This window comes from Folsomia candida, unplaced genomic scaffold, assembly GCF_002217175.1.
Source record: "Folsomia candida strain VU population unplaced genomic scaffold, ASM221717v1 Fcan01_Sc002, whole genome shotgun sequence".
Taxonomy (NCBI): Eukaryota; Metazoa; Arthropoda; class Collembola; order Entomobryomorpha; family Isotomidae; genus Folsomia; species Folsomia candida.
In genome coordinates, this window is record NW_019091194.1 from 12,679,445 (window position 1) to 12,701,047 (window position 21,603).

Consider the following 21,603-nt stretch of genomic DNA (forward strand, 5'->3'; position numbering starts at 1 on the left):
AGCTCATTGCGATTGGACAATGGCCTGACTGAAAAGTCTCATGTAATTATTATCATCTCGGCAATGCAAACAAACGAGCTGTGGGAAGTTCACTTTGCATTTTCATAGCCAACTCATCATCATTTGCTCCATTTATCACAATTTTTGCATTTTCAACAAGCCCAGCTTTGGTTTAATGGCAAAGCGTGCTTATTCTCCCCACAGCCACACCTTTATTTGTAAGGTGCATGTTTAGTTGTTGCTAAATAAATGTGTTACGTTATCAACATTAAGCAAATTATTTTTACTTTCGAAAGCTGTTGCAGAAACCAACCCTCATTACCGTAAAGAAGGAAAGGACTCAACTGTACAAATGGCTGATTTATATTTGCACTCATGCAACAGCTTTTTCGGATGTGTTTGTGTAGGAGGAATTGCAACCCTGATTTTGATTTGCCAACTGCATAGAGTCATCATACTATTAAATAGAATTTGCTATTTTCTCGTGGACTGCTTCTGTTTTATTTAATGATTAAACATCGTGAGGATGGAAAGGATTTCCAAAAGTCCCTTGTGTAGTCTCATTTCATCACGTGTAAGGCGTATGAAACTACCCAAAACTAGTAATATCTCGTAATACCAGTAAATGAAGTTAACCAGAGTATGGGAAATTGGCTGGATAATTTAAAACTGACTGCAAAATTCATTGGAAAGACCAAACTCGCGTCCTTTACAGGGAGCAGGGTCAATGTGCATAAACGATCAACAATATAGTGTGGAATGCCAACGTTTAGGTACCTCGTCATCTGCTGTCAATAGGCAATAACATAAACTTGAAAGTCAAAGTAAGGGTTGAAGGAATGTGTGCGTATAGGCACAGACGGTCACTGATGTAACGTAAATATTACACAAAGTTTAAGGTAATGAAGAGGAGATGACAAAAAAGTGGAGAAAATGGCAAGCCAACAATAACGGTACTCCCATGAATTCCATTGCTCAAGGCGATTTCCACCTCACTCTGTGGCCTGCCATTGCATTGCTCAAGAACAGAGGCATTACCTTCTCAACAGGATTCGCATTACTTCGCACGAGGAGTGCTATTCCTACCTTGAGAGTAAAATGCATCAAGTCGCTGTGCGCCTACAAACAACTCTCTGCTGGGAGTCGTCGTGTCGTAATGAAAGTCTGCAATAATATGAAAATAATGTGTGCCATCCCTCAACGCTGATTATGGCGAATAAACCCCTTCGCTTCATCCTACCTGCACCGTTATCGCAAAGTATTGTTTCCTTTTAAAAGGCTTCCTTTAACTTATTTCCCTTTAACTTATTTCCCATTTAAAATCTACGTAAGTGCATACATACGTTTTCAGTTGACCAACTTCCAGTTCTTTCAGCATAAAAGTAGCACGTTACATTCTAATCGAAATGATCAAGTCACTTGTACTTTGTAATCGGTTTAGAGAAAGGAATAGCACAAATGCCTGATCTAAATAATTTCTAGGAATGTAGACTTATTAAATAAATCAAGCAAACTTCAGTCAGAATTCAATGCTGGGAGTTTACCATTTCGTAAATCTTGCGAAATATGTGCATACTCAACGACAATCAGCAAAATTAAGACGGGCGAGTTCATCTTCTTACCAAAAACTTAAGTATTCCACCTTATGTGCATTACCTCTTCACTATTTTATATAACTAGATTTGTATAGCTATCGGTGCACACATTCTTTAAAATAATTGCACACCGTCAAACACAATGCTGTCTAATTCATAGTAGCTGTGTCCATGCCTGGGTGAATCTTATTTCTTGGAAAAAACGAACTTATCAAACCGTGAAGGAAGAAATCCCCAGTGAAAATCCAACGGGATTTTTTCACTTTGTGCCCACGCAAGGGCTTTATCATATAGTGGTAAATAAATAGAAGCACTACACACAGACACGAAATTAGAAGACCACATACATACATTCTGTAGCAATGGCATACAAACTGTAATAGCCGTGATCAATGGAACGTGTTAACCTTGCAAAATTGTCGAGATACATGGGTACATATTTACATTAAATAGATTTTGTGCTCTCAATACTAATCCTAAGCTGCCTTTGATAATGAAGGTAATAGAAGATCATACGTTCGATTTTGTACTTACAAAATTGCTGAAGATACTCTTTAATAATTTTTTTCCGTTTGATCGAGAGGATGCTGAATGATGTATTTTTTTCAAATCCACCTGTCATCAATTTCACTTGCAGCTCATCATTTCCGTGCTGTAGTGATGAATGGGCTAGCTAGAGTGAGCCAAAACGTGTAACAAGTAATCTTGAGGTTGGTTGAGGTGATACGTACACAAGAAAGAAGATTTGATCAAGAATGAAAAATGCAATGGCCTAAATTCAAATCCTGTTACTTTTGTTCGCAAGTATTCTAAACGTGCATTAACTACAGAGTATTTTTTTCAATAGTGGTTTGTTGGAACAATAATCATTGATAGATGTTGTTAAATGCTCGGTTTATCTTGCACATAAAATCAATATCAAACTGAAAGTGGAAGCGCATTGAACTAGTTTTAGGAAATCTGGACATGATTCGCTTTAAAATGTTCCAAATATTTATATATACGTATTATACATATATACGAGTAAGCAGAGGGTTAACATAAAGGAAAATACACCTGCATAGTGACATTAAATTACGTAGTCGGCGTAATCAGGATTATATAATAATGCAGTTTCATGATGAGACAAATTAATAATTCATCAAACGGCTCTAATGATCAAATAAAATAAGCAGTCTAGTTTTAATAGCGCACTTTAAAACCCATATTGCTTTCATTTTTGTTTGATCTCCATGTACCCTCAGCGACCACCATATAAATTGCAAGATGATTTAATGATTATGCAACTAAAGAGTAAAACGGAGCCAAGCTCACATCAAAAAGCTGATTCAAATTCTATATACTTCCAAAAACTATTTGCATTTTTCATTGGTTTCAAATGTATTTCGATTGTGAGACATTGCATTGAGTTTTATTTGCAAGATTCAAAGTCCAGAATATTCTTCATAAAGTGGTATTGAAGTTATAGTTGAAGTCATATTTCGTAGGTCAGAACGATAAGTCGAGCACATTGACTCCCAGGGAAATTCTGCAATTATTTTGACACACGCAATCCCCTTTTTACTGCAAGACTGCATTCCGTTGGCTTATAGGCATATCTATCATTCTCCTGTAGACAACCTACTAGCAACAACTAAGGATAACCGTTTCTTTGTAATATGCCATACGTACAAAATCCTCATAATAATAATAAAGTGACAACTCTATGAAAGTGGGTCAAATGTTTTGGCTTTGGCTTAGGTTAGCGTTTGTCTGTGGCTGCTGGCGCTTGAACGCAACTCATTATCGCATGGTTTCTAAATTCCAAAGCAGATCGTGCTGCAAGTAAATAAATGCTAAGAGCCGAGGGAATCCGAATCCTAATTCTTATTTGGTTTGAATCTGCAGATAAAAAACCTCAGACTAAAAACTTATACTTTCCAGAATATCAGATTTTACTCAAATTAATTTTTTAGTTGATAACAAATAGTTTTAAAATAAATTGCACGGGAAATTAGAAAGCGAAAACTACAATTTGCAATACAGAATCAAACTTAATCATCAAAGATATGTATAGCATTTTGAACCATTGTGAATACGTTTGAGCCTTATAAAATGTACCATTTCATTGTGAATGTATTTATATTTAAATGTATCATTAAGTAGTGGAAAATGTTTGAATTTGTACCTGTTCGGGTCGGACCACTTGAAGTGTGCAGTTCATATTTACACACACCCATTTAAACGGTCTTTGATATCATGCTACTTATTCAGATTACGGAGAAAAAGTACGTACGTACATGTGTACATCATAGTACTGCACATACACATGTACGATAGCACTGCAGATCATGTGAACATTGGCTGATTCTTTGAACACCGTATACTGCATACCGTATGCATGTATTAAACTTATGGTTGCTTACATTCCTGTATCACCAATCTCCCAATGTTTTCTGCAGTAACATTGCAATTTACTTTTAGACTGATGCAACGCTGTCTACGAACGATTAAAACTGGTTGAAGGTTGTAGATCAGAATTTCCCAATGCTGAAATAACGTGATGACTTTGATATTTAATTAATGGCCAACATTAAAGACTTCACCAGCAGTGAAATATGTAGCAATACCGATCAATCTATATTGCATACGTACACACATTCGAAATTACTACAATAAAATACCGAACTTACTCTTAATTTGACATTCTACGCTCCTCATATAAAAAGTTTTGATTTTGATTTATTTTTAATTGTCCTTTTTCTAAAGTATTGATCGTTTAGTAGTATAAAAATGTTTGGCCTTTAATTTAAATACCATTGACCTAGGCATTCATAATATTTAACAATATGTACATTTTCGAACACTCAGTCAGTGTAGTAGGATGCTAAATAAAAGCAATTGTAAGGTCATTTCCTCCACGTGCATTGTTTCATAAACATGCATGATCCAAGAATAAGTTGAAAGAATAGAACTAATTCTTGGATAATTTTAGGTAAAAGTTCCAAACAAATTTATTCATTGAATGTGATAATTTCAGTCGTATCTTAATCATTCGAAGAAATTAAAATCTATCTTATAAGCTGGAAATGTTTGTTGGCAACGGAAGTGAAAGTAATTTTCCGTGACGGAAGTGAAAGTGGAGAAAGTGATTTGCATATCAACTGCGTTATAGCAAGGGGTTGGAAAGTCGATAAGTCAGTTATCCAGGATTTGCTGGTTAGCTTATCTGGAAGGGAAGTTAACAAAATCATTAAGTGCGGTTATCGCTCTGCTGGGGGGAATGGGAGGGTGTGCCCCCCTGGGATATGGTTATCGCTCTGCTGGGGGGAATGGGAGGGTGTGCCCCCCTGGGATATGGTTATCGCTCTGCTGAGGGGGAAGCGAGGGTGTGCCCCATTGGGATATTATTATCGCTCTGTTGGGGGGAAAGGGAGGGTGTGCCCCCTTGGGATATGGTTATCGCTCTGCTGGGGGGATGCGAGAGTGTGCCCCTTCGGGATGTGGTTATCGCTCTAGGGGGAAGTGGTATGCCAGACATTATCATGGGTATTTGCCTATTATCCCAGTGCTGGGTGTGAAATGTTGGTGAGGTCACTTTCCGAAGGGACATTTGTTCCTTTGTTCCGGATATTTAAGAAACATTCTGTTCCGTTCAGGCCCCTTAAGGCCCGTTCGGAAACCAGTGACATAAGTTTCGCTATCTATGTATGGATGCCGGGAAGGAGAACGGAAACGAATCCCGTTCCCTTCATGGGTAGACCATATTTATATTGAATTGTTTAAATTACAAAATATATTTACTTGGCCTACACACAAGGGAATTCCCTTCCTCTTCCATTCCCCTTGGATATACTTCAGGCGCAGTAGTGAAATCTTCACATCGATGGAATGGAAGGGGAATGGAATTCCATTCCCTTCGTGTGTGGACTACACAGTTATCGCTATGCTGATAGGCATAGGGGATGCCGGATATTAGGAGGAGGAGTTTGCCTATCGAAAGTGGTTACACCCCCAGTGTTGGGTGTGATCTGTTTGTGGGGTAGCGCACCTAACCGGCCACTACCTCTGTTTGAGTTTACCCCAATGGGATGTGGCTATCACTCTGGTAGGGGTGTGCGGGCTGGAGCCGCAGTGAAGTCGTCGAACGATGGTGAAGGGTTCCGTTCCTTCCCTCTTCCCGTTGGATATACTTCAGGCGAAGTAGTGACATCTTTGCATAAAGGGAAAGGGAACGGAATCCCCTTCCCGTTAGATGTACTTCATACGAAGTAGTGACATCTTTGCATGAAGGGAAAGGAAAGGGAACGGAACCCCCTTCCCGTTGGATATACTTCAGACGATGTAGCTATTTCATATTTTGTCAAGACTTCTTTCCAGCTCTCACTGCAGCTTTACATAAGGAAGATGCCGCTCCCAACGACAGACAAAATATACAGTAGCCGCGGAAGGGTGAAGACAGGGATGAGGGAATATGTTCCCGCGGTTATTCGATGCTCCCATCGGCTGCCCATGTTATACACGCAGACTACGTAGATTTAATGAATTGAATCCGTTCCCTTTTCATTCCCTTAATCAAGGGAATGAGGCTTCAGATGAATTAGTCAAATCTTCTACTTTAACATATTTTGAAATCTGAGCACGAATATCATATCATACGTGGTGTGACATTCGACACACCAGTGACCGTGTGGTCCAAGTAAAATATGTCGAACACGTCAAACGTCTCTTTGTTAACAGATTTTGAATCGGGTACAACAATATGATGTTGATTTTCTATGGATCCATTCGTTGTGACCATATATTTATTGCCAAATAAGAATATATAGAATGCCATGAGCATTGTTTAGATTTCTTAAATATCTTAATTTTCCTATCATCAACTTTCCTATCATCAACTCAAACAATCAATTTCACGTTCTTTACAAATTCCTTTGACTTCCGTCGGTGACAGAATTTGAGCTTATTATATAGATTAAAATATTTAATTGATTGGAGTTTTCCAAAATTCCACTCAATTTTCATGAAAATCAAATAAGCTCGGCGGGAGACGGGCTTATACGCTAGTAGTTAAATACCCAATTTCTTACTAAAAATCTATTTACACTGTATGCAATCTTAACGTTCATGTGTATGTATTCATGTGCATGTGTACATATATTAGTATATGAGATACAAGTTTGGTACAGCAACTAAGCTTTGGATTCTAATAGTCAATTACTTTTTCTGAACCTACATTAGTTTATAAAGCAAGACTGAAGCAGCCATAACTTTTGTAATTGTCAGTCGATCATAAACATGAAAAATAAGTCGGTATGGGGAATACAGTGGGAGGGCTTTAAATCTCCAAGTGTTGAACCAAAACCTAAATTCAACTGAAGCCTCGACCCTGACAATGCAATAAGAGAGATATAATGCATTTTAATGAGATGTGTTGGGTTGGCTGCTACCTGGATCTCTACTCGTTTGACTTTGCAAATCATGTTTAAAGCGTGAGGTAGTCTATGTACGTACGTACGAATGTATCTGGTGACCTTCATATGTAATAGTTAATAAAATGATTGACATCAAGCACTTGCCCTGTTGATTTCAAGTACCTTTTCCATACCACATGCATCCATACTCGACTACGAATATTTGAATGTGTAGGTTGTAAATCTAATTTTACTCGAATTGCAGTGAGGAAGTCGAATGCCAAACGTGGAAACTATTATGTTTATCGTCCTATTCTTATGCACTATCTCTCACAAAACTAATCTTTTGTTCATAAGCTTTTGATGTTACCTGTTGAATTTTTATAAACAAAAGTTAGGTACTGGTACATTAATAAATTATGCTTGTATTGCATGTAAAGTCAAATACTTAAAATTGCATAATTCTCAAAAGCATCTCCAGCTAAAAATAAAATTCAACGCCAAAATTTACTACATACTACGAAGAAATTCGTCTGAGGCAACGATATAAAAATCTGCCGGGCTCATAATCTCATGGCATGGTTGAAAAACTACGCATAAGTATTTACTTGAGTCTCCTGATCTCCACCCAAAACACCCAGTATTTCCTCTTCCGGTCCCTGATTATATGAGAATATGGAGAAAGAATGCCAAAAACAGGATCGATACGAATCTCGAATAATGTAAAATGGCTTGATTATAGAAAACGATTTTATAAATTAGTATTATTATCACTGAATATTATGGTAAACAAATATTCATACGATTAAACAAGAGTGGATGCATTACGTCTTACACTAATAAAAGTTACAAGAAGCGTTGCTTAATAGTTTACATATATTGACTGTTTGAAGTCAATAACGGATATTGATAGTCAAAACAAAACTCGAATATGACAAGGGAATGAACTCGTACGACAAAATCAGAGGAAAACATGTACTTCAGTTGTTGAATAGTGAACAGCCCATAATCATTCTGTACAAATACATAACCACGACGCTACCGCACACATTTGACATTACAAAATAGATCTCAATACATTTGAAGAAATTCTCCACTTGACGTAAATGTGTGGGCCAAGATTTACAAGAGTCAACTGAATTTAAGTTGTATTATAACAGTGGAATTACTTATATTAAGTTCAATGTCTTTGTAAATTCCGTTAAAAATTTCCTCTCGTTTTTCACTCTCTCAGTCCCACACGAAATATTCCCCGACATAATGTGACATCTCCATCCATCATCCTTCCATCTGAATATATTTACTAGCAGCCAGGATTTTGAGAAGATTTCCTGTATCACTCTTACTCCAAACAAACTTCAATCTATTGTGTTTTCTAGAACTGCCGCTGTCATCAGCAAAACCACACTATTTTGACAGAAGCTTCTTTAACCAACTCCTGCTTATTGCTCCATCCATGCAGCCATTAAACAAAAAAAAACGAATAACTGTAAACTAAATCTTTTGTATTCCGGGTGCTTATTTGATATGCAAATTTTTTCGTATGGATTTGAGTTGGATGTGCATGATTTCTAACCAGTCCGCAAGAAGAGACGTCGATGAAAAATGAACTCTTCATCATTTTCCCATCAAAATTCATCTCATGAAATAATACTTGAACTGTCATGCATAATCCTGTTTATTCCAAATACGGCTTATCTGTGTATTTCTCAATCCGTCCCATCGTCATCTAGTCAGCAACTGACTTTCCCAAACTCGGTGAAGATAATGGAAAGAGGATACAAACCAAGTATAAACTGGTTAAAAGCTTTAAGAAATTGGACAAACTCGAAATAATTTCTTACCTCCAGTTCCTAACACTTTGAGCAGCTCGAAATTGGACATGTCCACTCGACCCTTGTTCCCAGTCAGGTTCACTGAAAATAAAAATACACAAATTTGTAAGTATTTGTAAATAGGTACCAAATTTCGCTAAGGTATGTATTTATAACATAGAAATAAGTATGCATGCAGTTACTTGTCACAAAGTAATTCCAAAAATAATAAAAATTGCGAGAGTTTTATGGGATCAAGTAGAAAATCTATGTATAACTTTACAGTTTCGTTAAAATATTTAAGTTTTCGGTGATTCTTCATCAGGACGTGAAATTTGCATTTTTTAGAAAAATGTAACCAATATAACAATTTCAAGAAATTTGAATTTTATAATGTCAGATATTCTTTTTAATACCTCGAATATGGTTTTTAAACGACACCCAGAGAACAACACAAAATGGAACTGACGTGAAAAAGGTCGAATCGATGAATCACTGGGCTGTCAGATCAATGGGACATGAAATTGTTTACACCCTTCGCATGAACCCTTTCCTCCCCAACTTAGCAAACATTAAGGACCCCCCAATTATTTCATGAGAATGGAAATCCATATTGATGACTAATTATTTTCTCAGTAATAATATACTCACTCGAGACATTTTTCATATACAAAATAATATCACGAGTGATACTCAACGTGTCTTGTAGTAGCTCATTGGTTAGATTAGGTGCGTTTATTTTCTACTGCGTCCATTAGCACTGCGCATAATGAAGAGGGTTCTAAACTGAATAATAATAGTCATAATCCTCGCATTTACTGAACATGCTGTTGATCACTGCCAATCACCACCAAAACCAAAATACTGATATATAGCGAGATAATATGTACGCAAGTATGTCCTCCGTGAGCGAGTGACTAATTCTCAATCAGATAATATTACTAATAGCGTGTGAAGTAAACGAGATACATTATCAGGGGGACGTTTTGAGATAATCAGTGCTACTGGTGGTTCACTATCCTAATAATGATGCACCAAAACTCAAATATATTTGTAATACCAATAAATGTATTGTTGGAATAGGAAGAAACCGAACTTGTATTTAGGATAGAACAACGCCATCGTATTTCGGACTATGATCGGTTAATACAACACAACTCCATCATTTATAAATACATTTTATTACGTATTCTTATTGTCGCGTTGCTCTCAAGAAAACAACAACACACTAAAAATAACAACAATGGCAATGACAATTAACCAGTAAACATCATCCAGATTTAAATTGGTCATCATTTCATGTACCCACAACAATGGAAGGAGCAACGAAACCAACCACCGTCCGGGTTGCAGAAGGAACAAGTTCAGTGCCCCCAAAGTTTACAACAGCGACGATCCGTCCAAAACCACCGACGAAGTCAACGGCTTTCTTCCAGCGTCCAATGAACGACCTTGGCAAGCAGCCACCTTTACAGTCAAGTAGTCAACGATCCGCAACAACCTGTTCTCGGAGGAGCCAGCCTTAATTTGCAATTATGATATCGTGCTCATCAGATTATGAACTCCCATGTATGCAGATTCAAGAGGGCGGTCAACCCCTTGTACTGACAAATATGATTGCATAATTTCATCTAACGGTACAATTAATGTATCTTAATTTGAGAAACCAAATTTGTAACTAATAAAATTAAACTCTTTAATTTTAAGAGGGCAAATAGAACACCGATATCACAATCAAACATAATTATACTAATATTTTGATTTTAACTCAAAGCCCAGGATCCTCTTCACACTGTATTCCATTAATTTCAACTGCATTTCACACGACAATTGGCCATGGGTTTATCAGTCTCAGCCAAGTATGCACAAAATGATTAGGATTTATTTACTTCGCAGATACACAGAGCTCCAACAAGAAAAAACGGGTAAATGCGATATGTACAGATAGACGTGAGAGCTCTAAAGCAGACAAAAATAGTTTAACGTCTGTAGTAAAGCAAGTACATAAAATCTTCTACTTTTCGTCAGGGTTTGTCGATGTTGGCCGAGAGACGTACATAATTCATAATGGTAGCGAGTCAGTGCATGTACATACGCAAATCCTCGCATTTTACACCAGTAATGATGAAAGGATAAATCTGCAATCAAATGTTAAATCCCATGCTTGTCATTCTGCTATTATTTGGCAAGTCCTTGACAATGGCTGGCTTGTATGCACGCATATACATACGATACGATACTATACGACGGCGTGAAATCCAAGTCAGGGAAGGAAACATGGGATGAAAAGTGTCCCTGAATTTTTAAATGCCATGCGTTTGATTGTATTGAATCAGTTCAAATCCAGGGTTGTCTGCAATTTTGCAATTGTATTTATTACTTAGTATGCACAAGCCTACAGTTATATTAACCAGAAGAATGTGCAGAGTTGAGCAAGCGTTATGCATGTAACGTACTGTTTCACAAGTAATGAAAAACATTAATAAATAATTGTTTTCATATTCAAAACCATTTCATTACACGCTTTATTTAACTATCAACTAACGAACAACAGCACGAAAACAATACAATGCCAATAGTTCAAAGCCACTGATACATGTTAATTAACGCTTGTAGATCACTCGCCTCATTAACGACACCATTGGATATCTCTAATTATCCGGAAATGATTAAGGAGTGAGATACTGTAACGAATTTGTGCTCTACATATGCATTAATGAATCCATCACTAAAATCTCATTCCCAAATGAATATTTAAACTGCAGTTAGATCAAATTTCAATAACGAGCTTTTATCGCGTAAAGTGATTCGGAAGGAAATTCCCGTCATGAAAGAAATAAACGAAATAATGTTAGTGAGTCAGGAGCAACAACAGGCACGAAATAAGTAAATAAATAATTCGACCTTTGACATATCTGAGTAACCAAAACTGCCAACTCCAATCACTTAACTACGTATAATACTCGACTTTAAAACAATATAGAAAATCCCATCCAATTCTCAGGCAGAGGGAACATATTTCCTCTCAAAACTAGTCTCGACTATTGTATAGTTTTTCATGAACGCATGTTTAACTGATAGCACTCACACGTACTCTTCTAACGTCTCATCAATCAATGCGATATTACACACACTAGACTCGTTCTTCATATTGCAATCATACATACATAATACGACTATACACACACTGTAATGCGTTTTAGGAATGCAATCACAAGTAACGATTGAGACGAGAGAAAAAGTACAAAAAATCAACCGGCTACGAATAATACTCGTTTTCTGGTTTTTATTTTTGTATGGTTTGCTAACCTACTTTTCAATTTTAAGTGCAATACTAAAATGCAAAACTTGTTCAAATAAACCAAGTCGGTTGCAATTCACACATCCCAGAGTGGGACTGTCGCTTCTGATGAGACTACTGGCTCGTTCATTGGTTCTTTGAAAATATGTACACGCAAGCAAATCCTCGCATACAACTTAATACAAAGTGAGAACAAATCCTCTTTGATTAAAATCATCCGGTCTGGTCTAATTAGTCGCAGTGATGACTTGATTTTACATTCAACCAACGTCCATCTTGATGCTGAGGATGAGTTCATCCGGCATATACCTCGACAATAAAAAACCTTATATTTCTGAAGATAAGACATACTTATTAACGCATTTGAGGAATTTTTCACCAATCATTTACATTTATCATAATAGTTAGCGTATCCTGTAGCAGTGAAGTGTATTGAAAGTGAGGAGTAAGGTAAGTTGTAGGTTAAAAAATGGTCCAGTCAAAACAAACATAAATACGTACATAGTCCATATCAGTACGAAATACCTGCAACCCATATTATGCTATGTCTGCTGTGCCCAAATGTATGCAGCAACGCCAACCATTTGCAATCCTATTTTGCAGGTGAAGAGCACAACAAAAGGAAAAGTAGGACAACGGTGATATTCCGTATAAAGGCTGAATCAAATATTGAACTTGGCGTGGTTGCTGCTGGATTTACTGACTTTTATACTGGCCCATGTGCTAAATGACCCACAATATTTTTTTAACAATACACGGCATCAACAACACAAGCAAACTTACCAAAATGTGCAACATACAAAAGTTGTGAGACAAAAATATTCCTATCAGATATTTTTAGCCTACTTTCACGATATGATGCATAACTTACACACATTTTGAGCCTACTTCAACGCCTGATGCAACTTACGTAAAAGGTGGAAGTAAAAAATTCAGTTGTGAAGATTAAAGGAGAAACGATGCGATGGAACCAATGAGATTCGCCCGTGAAAGTTATTGCTTTCACGAGAGAATTGTATGTACATAAAGCTGTATGAATATATGTACATATATAAATAAAACAAAGACTCCAGGAATGCGGAACCCACTCGACACGCAATCCAGCAATGAAAGTGCATTGATCAAATTCACGATGTGGCCATATACAAACGTTGAAAGAAACGCTAAATAATTAGCACACATGCAGTTCTCCATTTGCACTACAGCAATAGTTCCATAAGAGTCTAAAGAAATGGGGCGTCCTACTTTCACTTTCCGAAATCTGGATATTCGCTAATGGTATAGTAAAAAGTCGCAAGACAACCAGCGCATATAACAATACTGTATGCCTACCAAAGATTTTATGAATTAGGAGAAAGCTAAACTAACAACAACTTTGCAAACCATGTTTCGTACAATGTCGTAATGACGTTCATACGAGGTCTGAATCTACGAGAATGGCTTTGCCTCAGTAGGTCACGCTATATTATTTATGGCAAAATATGCATGTCTGGAACACACACCCACTTCAGTTAGGTTAGGGTCAGGATAGGGTCGATCTTATAAAATAGGTTAATCGAGCAAATATACCACTAACGAAAAATTGCAGCTGCGACACATGTGACTTAAGCATACTCCATATTACTCCAGGATTTAATTCCAATTTTATAGCTCAAATGCACACGTTTAAAATATTTTCAAAGGTGTTCTACTGTCAACTGTTTAATTCAACTCACGTGTGAATACATACAACGGCATAGTTTTTGCGAAAAAAATCCAATGATTTTTCATTGTTGTGTAAAGCATTTGCATAGGCACGATTATATTTTTTGTGCACCTGATGCATAGCAAAATGTGACGGTGTAAATCTTGCCAGAGAATGACAAAAAAACTTGTTGAATTTAACACCTATTTTATAAACCATTTGAATATTCATTACTCATTGTTGGGCAATTAGAAAGTTGCATTTTTTAATTTTTTTTTGTAAAGTGGTAATTTTGAGGTAAGGTTATGTGCGGTGGATTAAATCACTTGAAATGAGATGGGGAGCGAATGCGTCTCGTTTTGTTGGTCTGTGAAAACCTTATCTGAACTGATTGTCGTATAGTTGCACAGCCTGGTAGAGATGCAAACGTTTTCAACCGGAAACAATTCAACAGGTGTCATATTAACTGAGTGACTATTTCAATCCGACGTTTCGCATTTAGTGAAATAAAACAAGGATAACTGTTTCTGAAGGAGTCGTAATGCGCATTCTTTAAATTCAGCTTACTCCGCCAAACGACAGATATTTCCAATTGCCGACGGAGCAGCATATGGAGGCCATTAGCCTGTTAAAGGCAGTAAAACAACTGGCTGTCCCCATATTGTTGGTAAAGATGATATTGGACGATAAATAAGTTCCTCGCCTCATGAACATACGAATAATCAACTCATGAACAGTACGGGAATAAATACATTTGAAAGGACGTTTAGATACACGAAATAATGGGAATCCCGAGTTGCAAGATAAGAAAATGCATCTTTGACTCGGAAAATTGTCTGCTCATCTCTCTCAACTAAAAAGTACAGTAAAAAGTTTAAAAGCCTTTTCTGGATCTGTGTTACAGCTCTAAAAGTCCATTTCTACCGTCTCCCATATATTTATATAACGATACTATCTTGCTATTAAAAAATAGTACTGAACATAATCGTTTGGTACGCAATCGTTCGAGTTGTTTAGATTTGGGGTTACAGCTGCTCAATACTAAATAAATATAAACACGGATATAGCGCAGCCCAACCCAGTCTAATATACAAATTTCATGCTCATCGAATGTCAAGTGACCAAAGCAGTGCTTTAACTCTTTAATTCAACAGGAAAACCAAGTTCAAAATGTGTAGCGTTTCATTTCATGAGAGAGAATGAACTCGTTTGATGCAGGCAAAGCAAAATTATCTCCTGCTAGACCAAAGAGAGAATGACACTGACAGGACATGCATATAAAACCAAGTACAGACGTACATATGTACACATGCGAATTGAGTAGCTCCATGAAATTTAAGCTGGTGGAAAATAAGGATGAAGGGTCAAACTACACAACTTTTTGTATGCATACTCGTTTCGTTGAATAAATTCAACTTCGTTGCTGTTGGGCGTGAATTCAAAAAATAGAAGAACCAAATGTCAACAAAATTTTCATTGATTCTTAAACACACATATTCGCATTTGAACGTTACACACTTATGTAGTCAAAAGTCACATGCAGTGCATACTCCAAAATCCAGACTTGCAGTGCTTCATATTCATTATATTCTGCTTTGAAGTTACAACCACCGGAATATTTCATTATGTTTACATTTAATAAGTACAATGTTTCAGCAATGGTTACATACTTTACTATTAATGTGTGTGTTTAAAACTACTACATGCTTACAACTCTTAACCACGATTGGCATATGCAAATGGACATACATACGAATGCATTGCCCGGAAAAGAGAGGAAGGGCAAATCCTGAAAAGGATCCGCATATCATTTGAGGTCGTCTGTGTGGTTCAGTTCGAAGAGGTTGCAACACATTTCACTGCACAGGCAACGGCCATACAGCTTCTTATTTCTTACCCATTCCTTTTTGGTGGGTGGACGGATTGATGCAAGCCATTTATTTTTCTAACCATGCAAGTTGAAACGTTCCAGAGCTACATATTTATGTAATATTTTGTTTAATACATACGCTTCTGCAGGGCTTCCTCGTCTACTCGGTTACTAAATCTCATATGTATTCCTACCCCGTGGATCTATCCTGCATGGAGTTAAGGACTAGCATGCATATATTTTTTAATGCAGCATTTATCAGTGATGTGGTTACTGAACGATACATGGTTTCCAGTGCATAGACCAAAAAAGCTGGATAATAAATGGCCACACCTGTGACCATTTCATCACTTTGTTTCAATTTGTTCTTCATTATCAGTCAAACAAGAGTAATTGGAGAGAGGCAGGAGAGCGGTTTAAATGTATGCGCGAGCAATGCCCTTCACCTTTCCATGAAATAGTTCTTATCTCCATTTACTACATTTAAATTATTGTTGACAACCAAAGCCGAGTTATGCGTGTCCAGGCGAGTGCGAGTGGCATGTCTTGTCCTTTTTTTCATGATATTATATTACTTATGTCATTAGCAGTACCTTACACTCCTCGTGGAAACAAATCCATAAATGCAAAAAATGCTGTAATGATCACATTATTTAGAATTTAAATTGCATGTCTCAAGTTCTGCATGCACTTCTCTTTAATAAAGTAAATTGGAAAATTGTAATTTCTTAATACACGAATAACGGTAAAATTACAAAAAAAATCTTGAGCTCAAGTACAAAATGCTATACGGCTTTGTTGTGTTTAACGATGGATTGTTTTATTATAGGAATGGAACCCAATGAGTCCTATTCGCTTCCAATGTTTTCGGTGTCATAAACCTCATAAAGATAATGTGATATTGGCTACGGTTACAAACTTAAGTGCTGCTGCCAGTGAACATCAAAAGGCTTGGACAATTTTAATGTTATGATGGGCCAAGAAGTGCATGGGATGTGATTGGGAGATCAGGTTTGCACTTCCACATATATTAATTGAAAGAGGACAGTTACATGTTCCAATAATTTATGGATTCAACTAAGCAACACTCTCGACACTTATTTTTACTACTTATTATTAGTGCAGTTGAATTACTGTTAAGTGAGATTAAACAGCAAATCTGTAGTTATTAATTACTAATAAAAATGTCTGAAAGGAATGCGATTTATGAAACGCTTGTCACTGCCGGGAATTCCATGCTGGTCATCTTAGTGGAATTTAGGCTAGAATTTTCTAACCCTAAATACCTGAGAAATATTTGGTCTCACTGAACACATCAACGGTTTATTAAAGTACAACAAACTCTGCCCAGCCTTCACCTCTGCCGCACCGTGCATTGCACTAACAAAGTTATACAGAAGCTGCAACAACTCGGAACAATCAAAGCTCCACAACAACCCGTCCGTCCGTCATAATATTTCATCGAAGTTAAATACAGCCAGACACCGACTACATACACAGTGCATACACACATATTACATGTGGAAAGCAACCCAACATTCAACTTTTTCCCAATTCTGCAGAACACTAACAACATCGAGCTAACGCATAACGGTAGTACTACTTTGGGTGCAGAGTATGTGAACTGTCCATCCATTTCCATATAAATTACGAACGGCGAATGAACCAGCCGTGCCTTAATTAATAGAAAGTTGGCACAAGAAGAATAAACCTGAATCAGAGCGGGTCTAGGAGTCAATCAGTGGTGGATATGCTATACCTTTAGGGAGCCGGATTATGTGTGTTTATGTTGGAAGACGAAAAATGGCAATCTTGTACACTTTATATTACTGTTTCTGATGATGCTTTCATTTCTACTTCAACAACGAGTACCTTACAAGTACCAGCAGAACAGATGCATACATACTTTGAATGATGGGTGTCCATAACCGATTTGGTTACCTGAGCATCTTAACAAGTAAGCATGTGCTCAACGACCGTCGAAAAGACGGGTTACCCACCAACTAATCCTAAGGAGCTTAGCTTGTGCAGGTGGCTGGTTAGACAATAACCTTTCGCAAAAATATTTTGAAATCGAGTGGGACTTTACAGAGAGGATACGTCTAAAAAAAATAGTTCATCCGGTCCTTCGGGGCACCTGGTCCAGTCTATTCCTCGTTAAAGTAACATTAGTTTCCAATTTAGTCCTAACCACGATTGCCAAGCGAAACGGACATCCACGTTATTATTACTCAGGCAACTTTTAGGAAGTGCCGTTAGAATGAACACCTTCAGGACTTTTTGGCATCAGTCTCTTGCCATGTTATGAATGTATGTATCATGGTGAGGTGAAGTGGATGTAATGCAAGCATACTTATACATACGTGTGTACGAGGTTAGGTTATGTAGCTGCTTTTAAAGGATTCTCACTGTCCATTATGGTGCCGATGTTTATGATGTTTATGATCCAGCGTTTTAAAAGTATTGACATTTTAAACTCCTGCAACATACATACCTTTCAGTATTGCCATTGGAGGAGACAGTATCAAATGCCTCGTTCGATAGTTGATGGTCCTTGGTTGTATTTATGTACTCACGGTTGTGATATCGTGATACGAGGTTTCAATGATGCAACAAACATTTGCAAAATTCTTAATTACAAATATTCGTCACTCCTGTTACTCTATTTTTCACCGCACATAACACATGACGAACCAGAGCACAACACACGCAAAAAAATGCTTAATACAAGTACAATTAATTAGATTAGCAGCTACCCTGCTAATCAATAATATTGTCCTCAGCAAGAGTGCGTAGAAATATCAATTTTTTAGGATACTTGCTCTTATAATTAAAAACTATTGACTAGTTAAATGGTTTATGATTTGTGTCACCGAAGGTAGAACTGCAGTCGAACTAGTTCAATGTATGCAATGATTTGACACTTGAACAAAGATATATGTACAATACAATACCAGCTCCACGCACCATCTCAACTCGTACTACTCAAAAAAAGTAAATGCACGCCTTTTTAACAAAGTTTATCCAGCCACTGCTTTAGAGTATTTTTTAAACCCTTCGGAAGAAAATCTGGAAAGAGCGACGAAGGAAATGAAAAGGACGACCAAACGCTAATCTGAATATGACCAACCTTAAACAAAGATAGGAGGCTGTGCTTTATCACCACACAGGAAAGTATAACGCTGTGATATTATGTACTTTATCACTCAATAATTGTCGTCGGATTGTCGTCTATGGTCTCATTCTATTCTTTTCATGGTTATACATGAAGCAGAATTTTAAGGGTGACAAAGGTGGAAAGATGAACTAATCCAATCCAATACTGAGCACGGGCTCAAAAGGATTAACATTGCCAACCCAACAACTACTCGTACAGCCTTACTTCACGTATGTAGACTTGGTCATGAGAAAAAAATATGGAAAGGTACTTAGGCACAGGGGGCCCTTTACATGTTATTATCAGTCAAGAATGGGTAGTCGAAGTCAAGCATAAAAATATATTCCACAAATAAACAAAATTTTACAAGTAGCCAGCTCCAATCAACCAGACGCTAAATCAGACAAGATATTGCATTGCATTGGAATGGATTCCATTGATTAGAAACAATCTTTCTTGCCACCTTCTCTTTTCTGAGAAAGCGATAAGAAAATCTCGAACTTCTTTCAGGGGAGATAAAAGAAGAAAGTTTGTCCCTTGCTTAATCTCCCCAAATGCATTCTTCTTAAAAAGCCAACAGTTTTGATTTTGCATTCAATATTGAACTTAATAGTTCAATGGAATGTAAAACATTTGTCGAATGCGGTAATTTATATTAAAAAGTTCAATATGTACACGTACACAATTATTGATTGACATCTCCTCCAAATTGAATATTAAATTGTGTATCAGTCAAAACAAGGTACATATGTATTTTTAACTGGATTATGATGAAATATATTAATACGAATTAAAGGTGAGTACACATAAGATGAGTATCTACTCTAATAAAGTGTTAGTATGATCCCTGGGTCCCTGGGTCCGTCTTCGCAATGCAAATTGCCCCATACAGTAGACAAAGAAGGAAGCGGAGCAACCACTGCATGCATGCACTGCACTGCATGAATAAATGAATACATGAACATGTACACCCCACATACATACATCACTCATCAATAGTGGTTATCATGATAAGTGATCGTGATAAACACTATTAATTAATTATTTTAGTTTGAGAAACTCTACCCACAGCGAGTGGCATGTCAATTCGAATGTATTTTTGACGCTGAATCCGAATCCGTCAATAGCTTGGCGTTAATTGTAGAAGTTAACGGGGTTTATGGAACTTAACGGGAGCGTGAAGCGTGGGAATTTAAATAGTTAGCTATGCAGTTACTCCCACGCGACGGGAATTTAAGTAATTAGCTATTCAACTACTCCCACAGGGGGGAATCAAATTTTACTGTGACCAGGTTAATTAAAATGCAGTATGACTTGGGCAAACCCTCAGTCTGATGTATGTATGTAGTATGACAAAGTCTCCACTGGGAATTATTTAAAATATAGTATGACGGATTTTTCGCTTTGGGCACACCCCCCCACTGGAACTCTAGAACCCGGCCTTGGCCGGGCTATACGCTAGTCTCAATAATAAAATGGATTAATGTGCATCGCTCATCCGACGACAAGACCTGCATCAACACAGAGAAAAGCAACCATATCATCAAATTAATACTTCACAATGGGAACAACTATCCGTGTGGGCACACTGTAGACATAATTCTTCTTATTCATACGGAGAAATAGTTAACAATGCAATGCATTAAATACATTATTACGAACGAGAATCGTATTGCAATGCCGAGATTAAGTGAGGCTGAGCAGTGCCTCCTGAATTTCTGTTTGCTACGAAGTAAGTATTCTTCATTCCAATTCTCGACCCACACGACACAACAACCGGCTATTGTTGTAACAATGAACTCAAACAACTCTTGCTTGCTTGGATAAAATATGTAATATGCACAAGTACGACGACAGAGTGGAATGAATCCAGAGTCCGTTGCAGTCACAACAACAAGTGGTACATGGTGCCCGTAGTGTAAGCATGCATGTATGTGTATGATGCCACAATAATGGTGGCATAACTAGTAGAATGAGGATTCATCATGAAAGGGAGTTGTTTGGTGGATGGATAAGTTCTCGTCGATTGGAAACGGTCTACTAAACAAGAGTTCCAGGGTCATTGACGCCCGGCGTTTCGCAAATAAAGTTGCGACTGTGCGTGCATTTGTACAACTCCAGCGTCCAGGATACATAGCCCTCGCCTAATGGCTTAGAACATTACAAACGTTGACAACGTTCACCTTAGCGACAAGCTAGGCTCTCTTCACACGTTTGCACGCTCAATTCGTGTAATAAATAAGCAGAACTAACTGTAAAAGTAAGAGTTGAGTCAGGTGAGGAGAATGGCATGACAAGATGATGATGATGCCACCAAAAAGAATGGTTATAAATATTAAAGAAGAAATCACATGCACAACTTGGTTTTGGAGGAGAGCTTAGATTTTTTTATACAAAAGTGATTGACTTCTTCTTCTCCGATTCCTCACACGGTGGTTGAACGTGCTCCTCCAGCCTATGAAACTATGTTACTCCATGTTATTGCACTCTTCTGCAATACGTATACATACACTTTTGTGGTGCAGACTGCCGAGTCACTCTCACAAGCATCTTTCACAGCAAGATCGAGCCAGGCGTAATAGCGAAAACCAGAACTTGGCTAATAAAATCTCAAACCCTGTTGGCTAAGCACAAATCCCGATTTACGTACTTTTATCCTTTCCCCAAACACGCAAAACACTTCTACATGTTTCTGACCAAATACGATTCTAAATTCCCTAGAAGAACTGGGCATATGTCTGAAAATAGAGTGATCGAATCTTTGGATCTCACTGATATTAGATAAATGA

At 37.4% G+C, this 21,603-nt stretch overlaps 1 protein-coding gene across 4 annotated transcripts in view; it reads right to left on the reverse strand.

Annotated features, from left to right (window-relative positions):
* The window catches only part of LOC110843612 (ribosomal protein S6 kinase alpha-5), a 54,350-nt gene that overhangs the window by 19,984 nt on the left and 12,763 nt on the right, over window positions 1-21,603 (reverse strand). For 2 of the 4 annotated variants that reach the window (XM_022089585.2, XM_022089586.2), the window contains one exon: window positions 8,833-8,904. In XM_022089585.2, coding sequence (XP_021945277.1) covers window positions 8,833-8,904 — 72 coding nt within the window. Of the gene's footprint in view, window positions 1-8,832; window positions 8,905-9,218; window positions 9,374-18,151; window positions 18,367-21,603 lie in introns of those variants that run through there. The other 2 variants (XM_022089587.2, XM_022089588.2) reach the window with 2 other exon arrangements.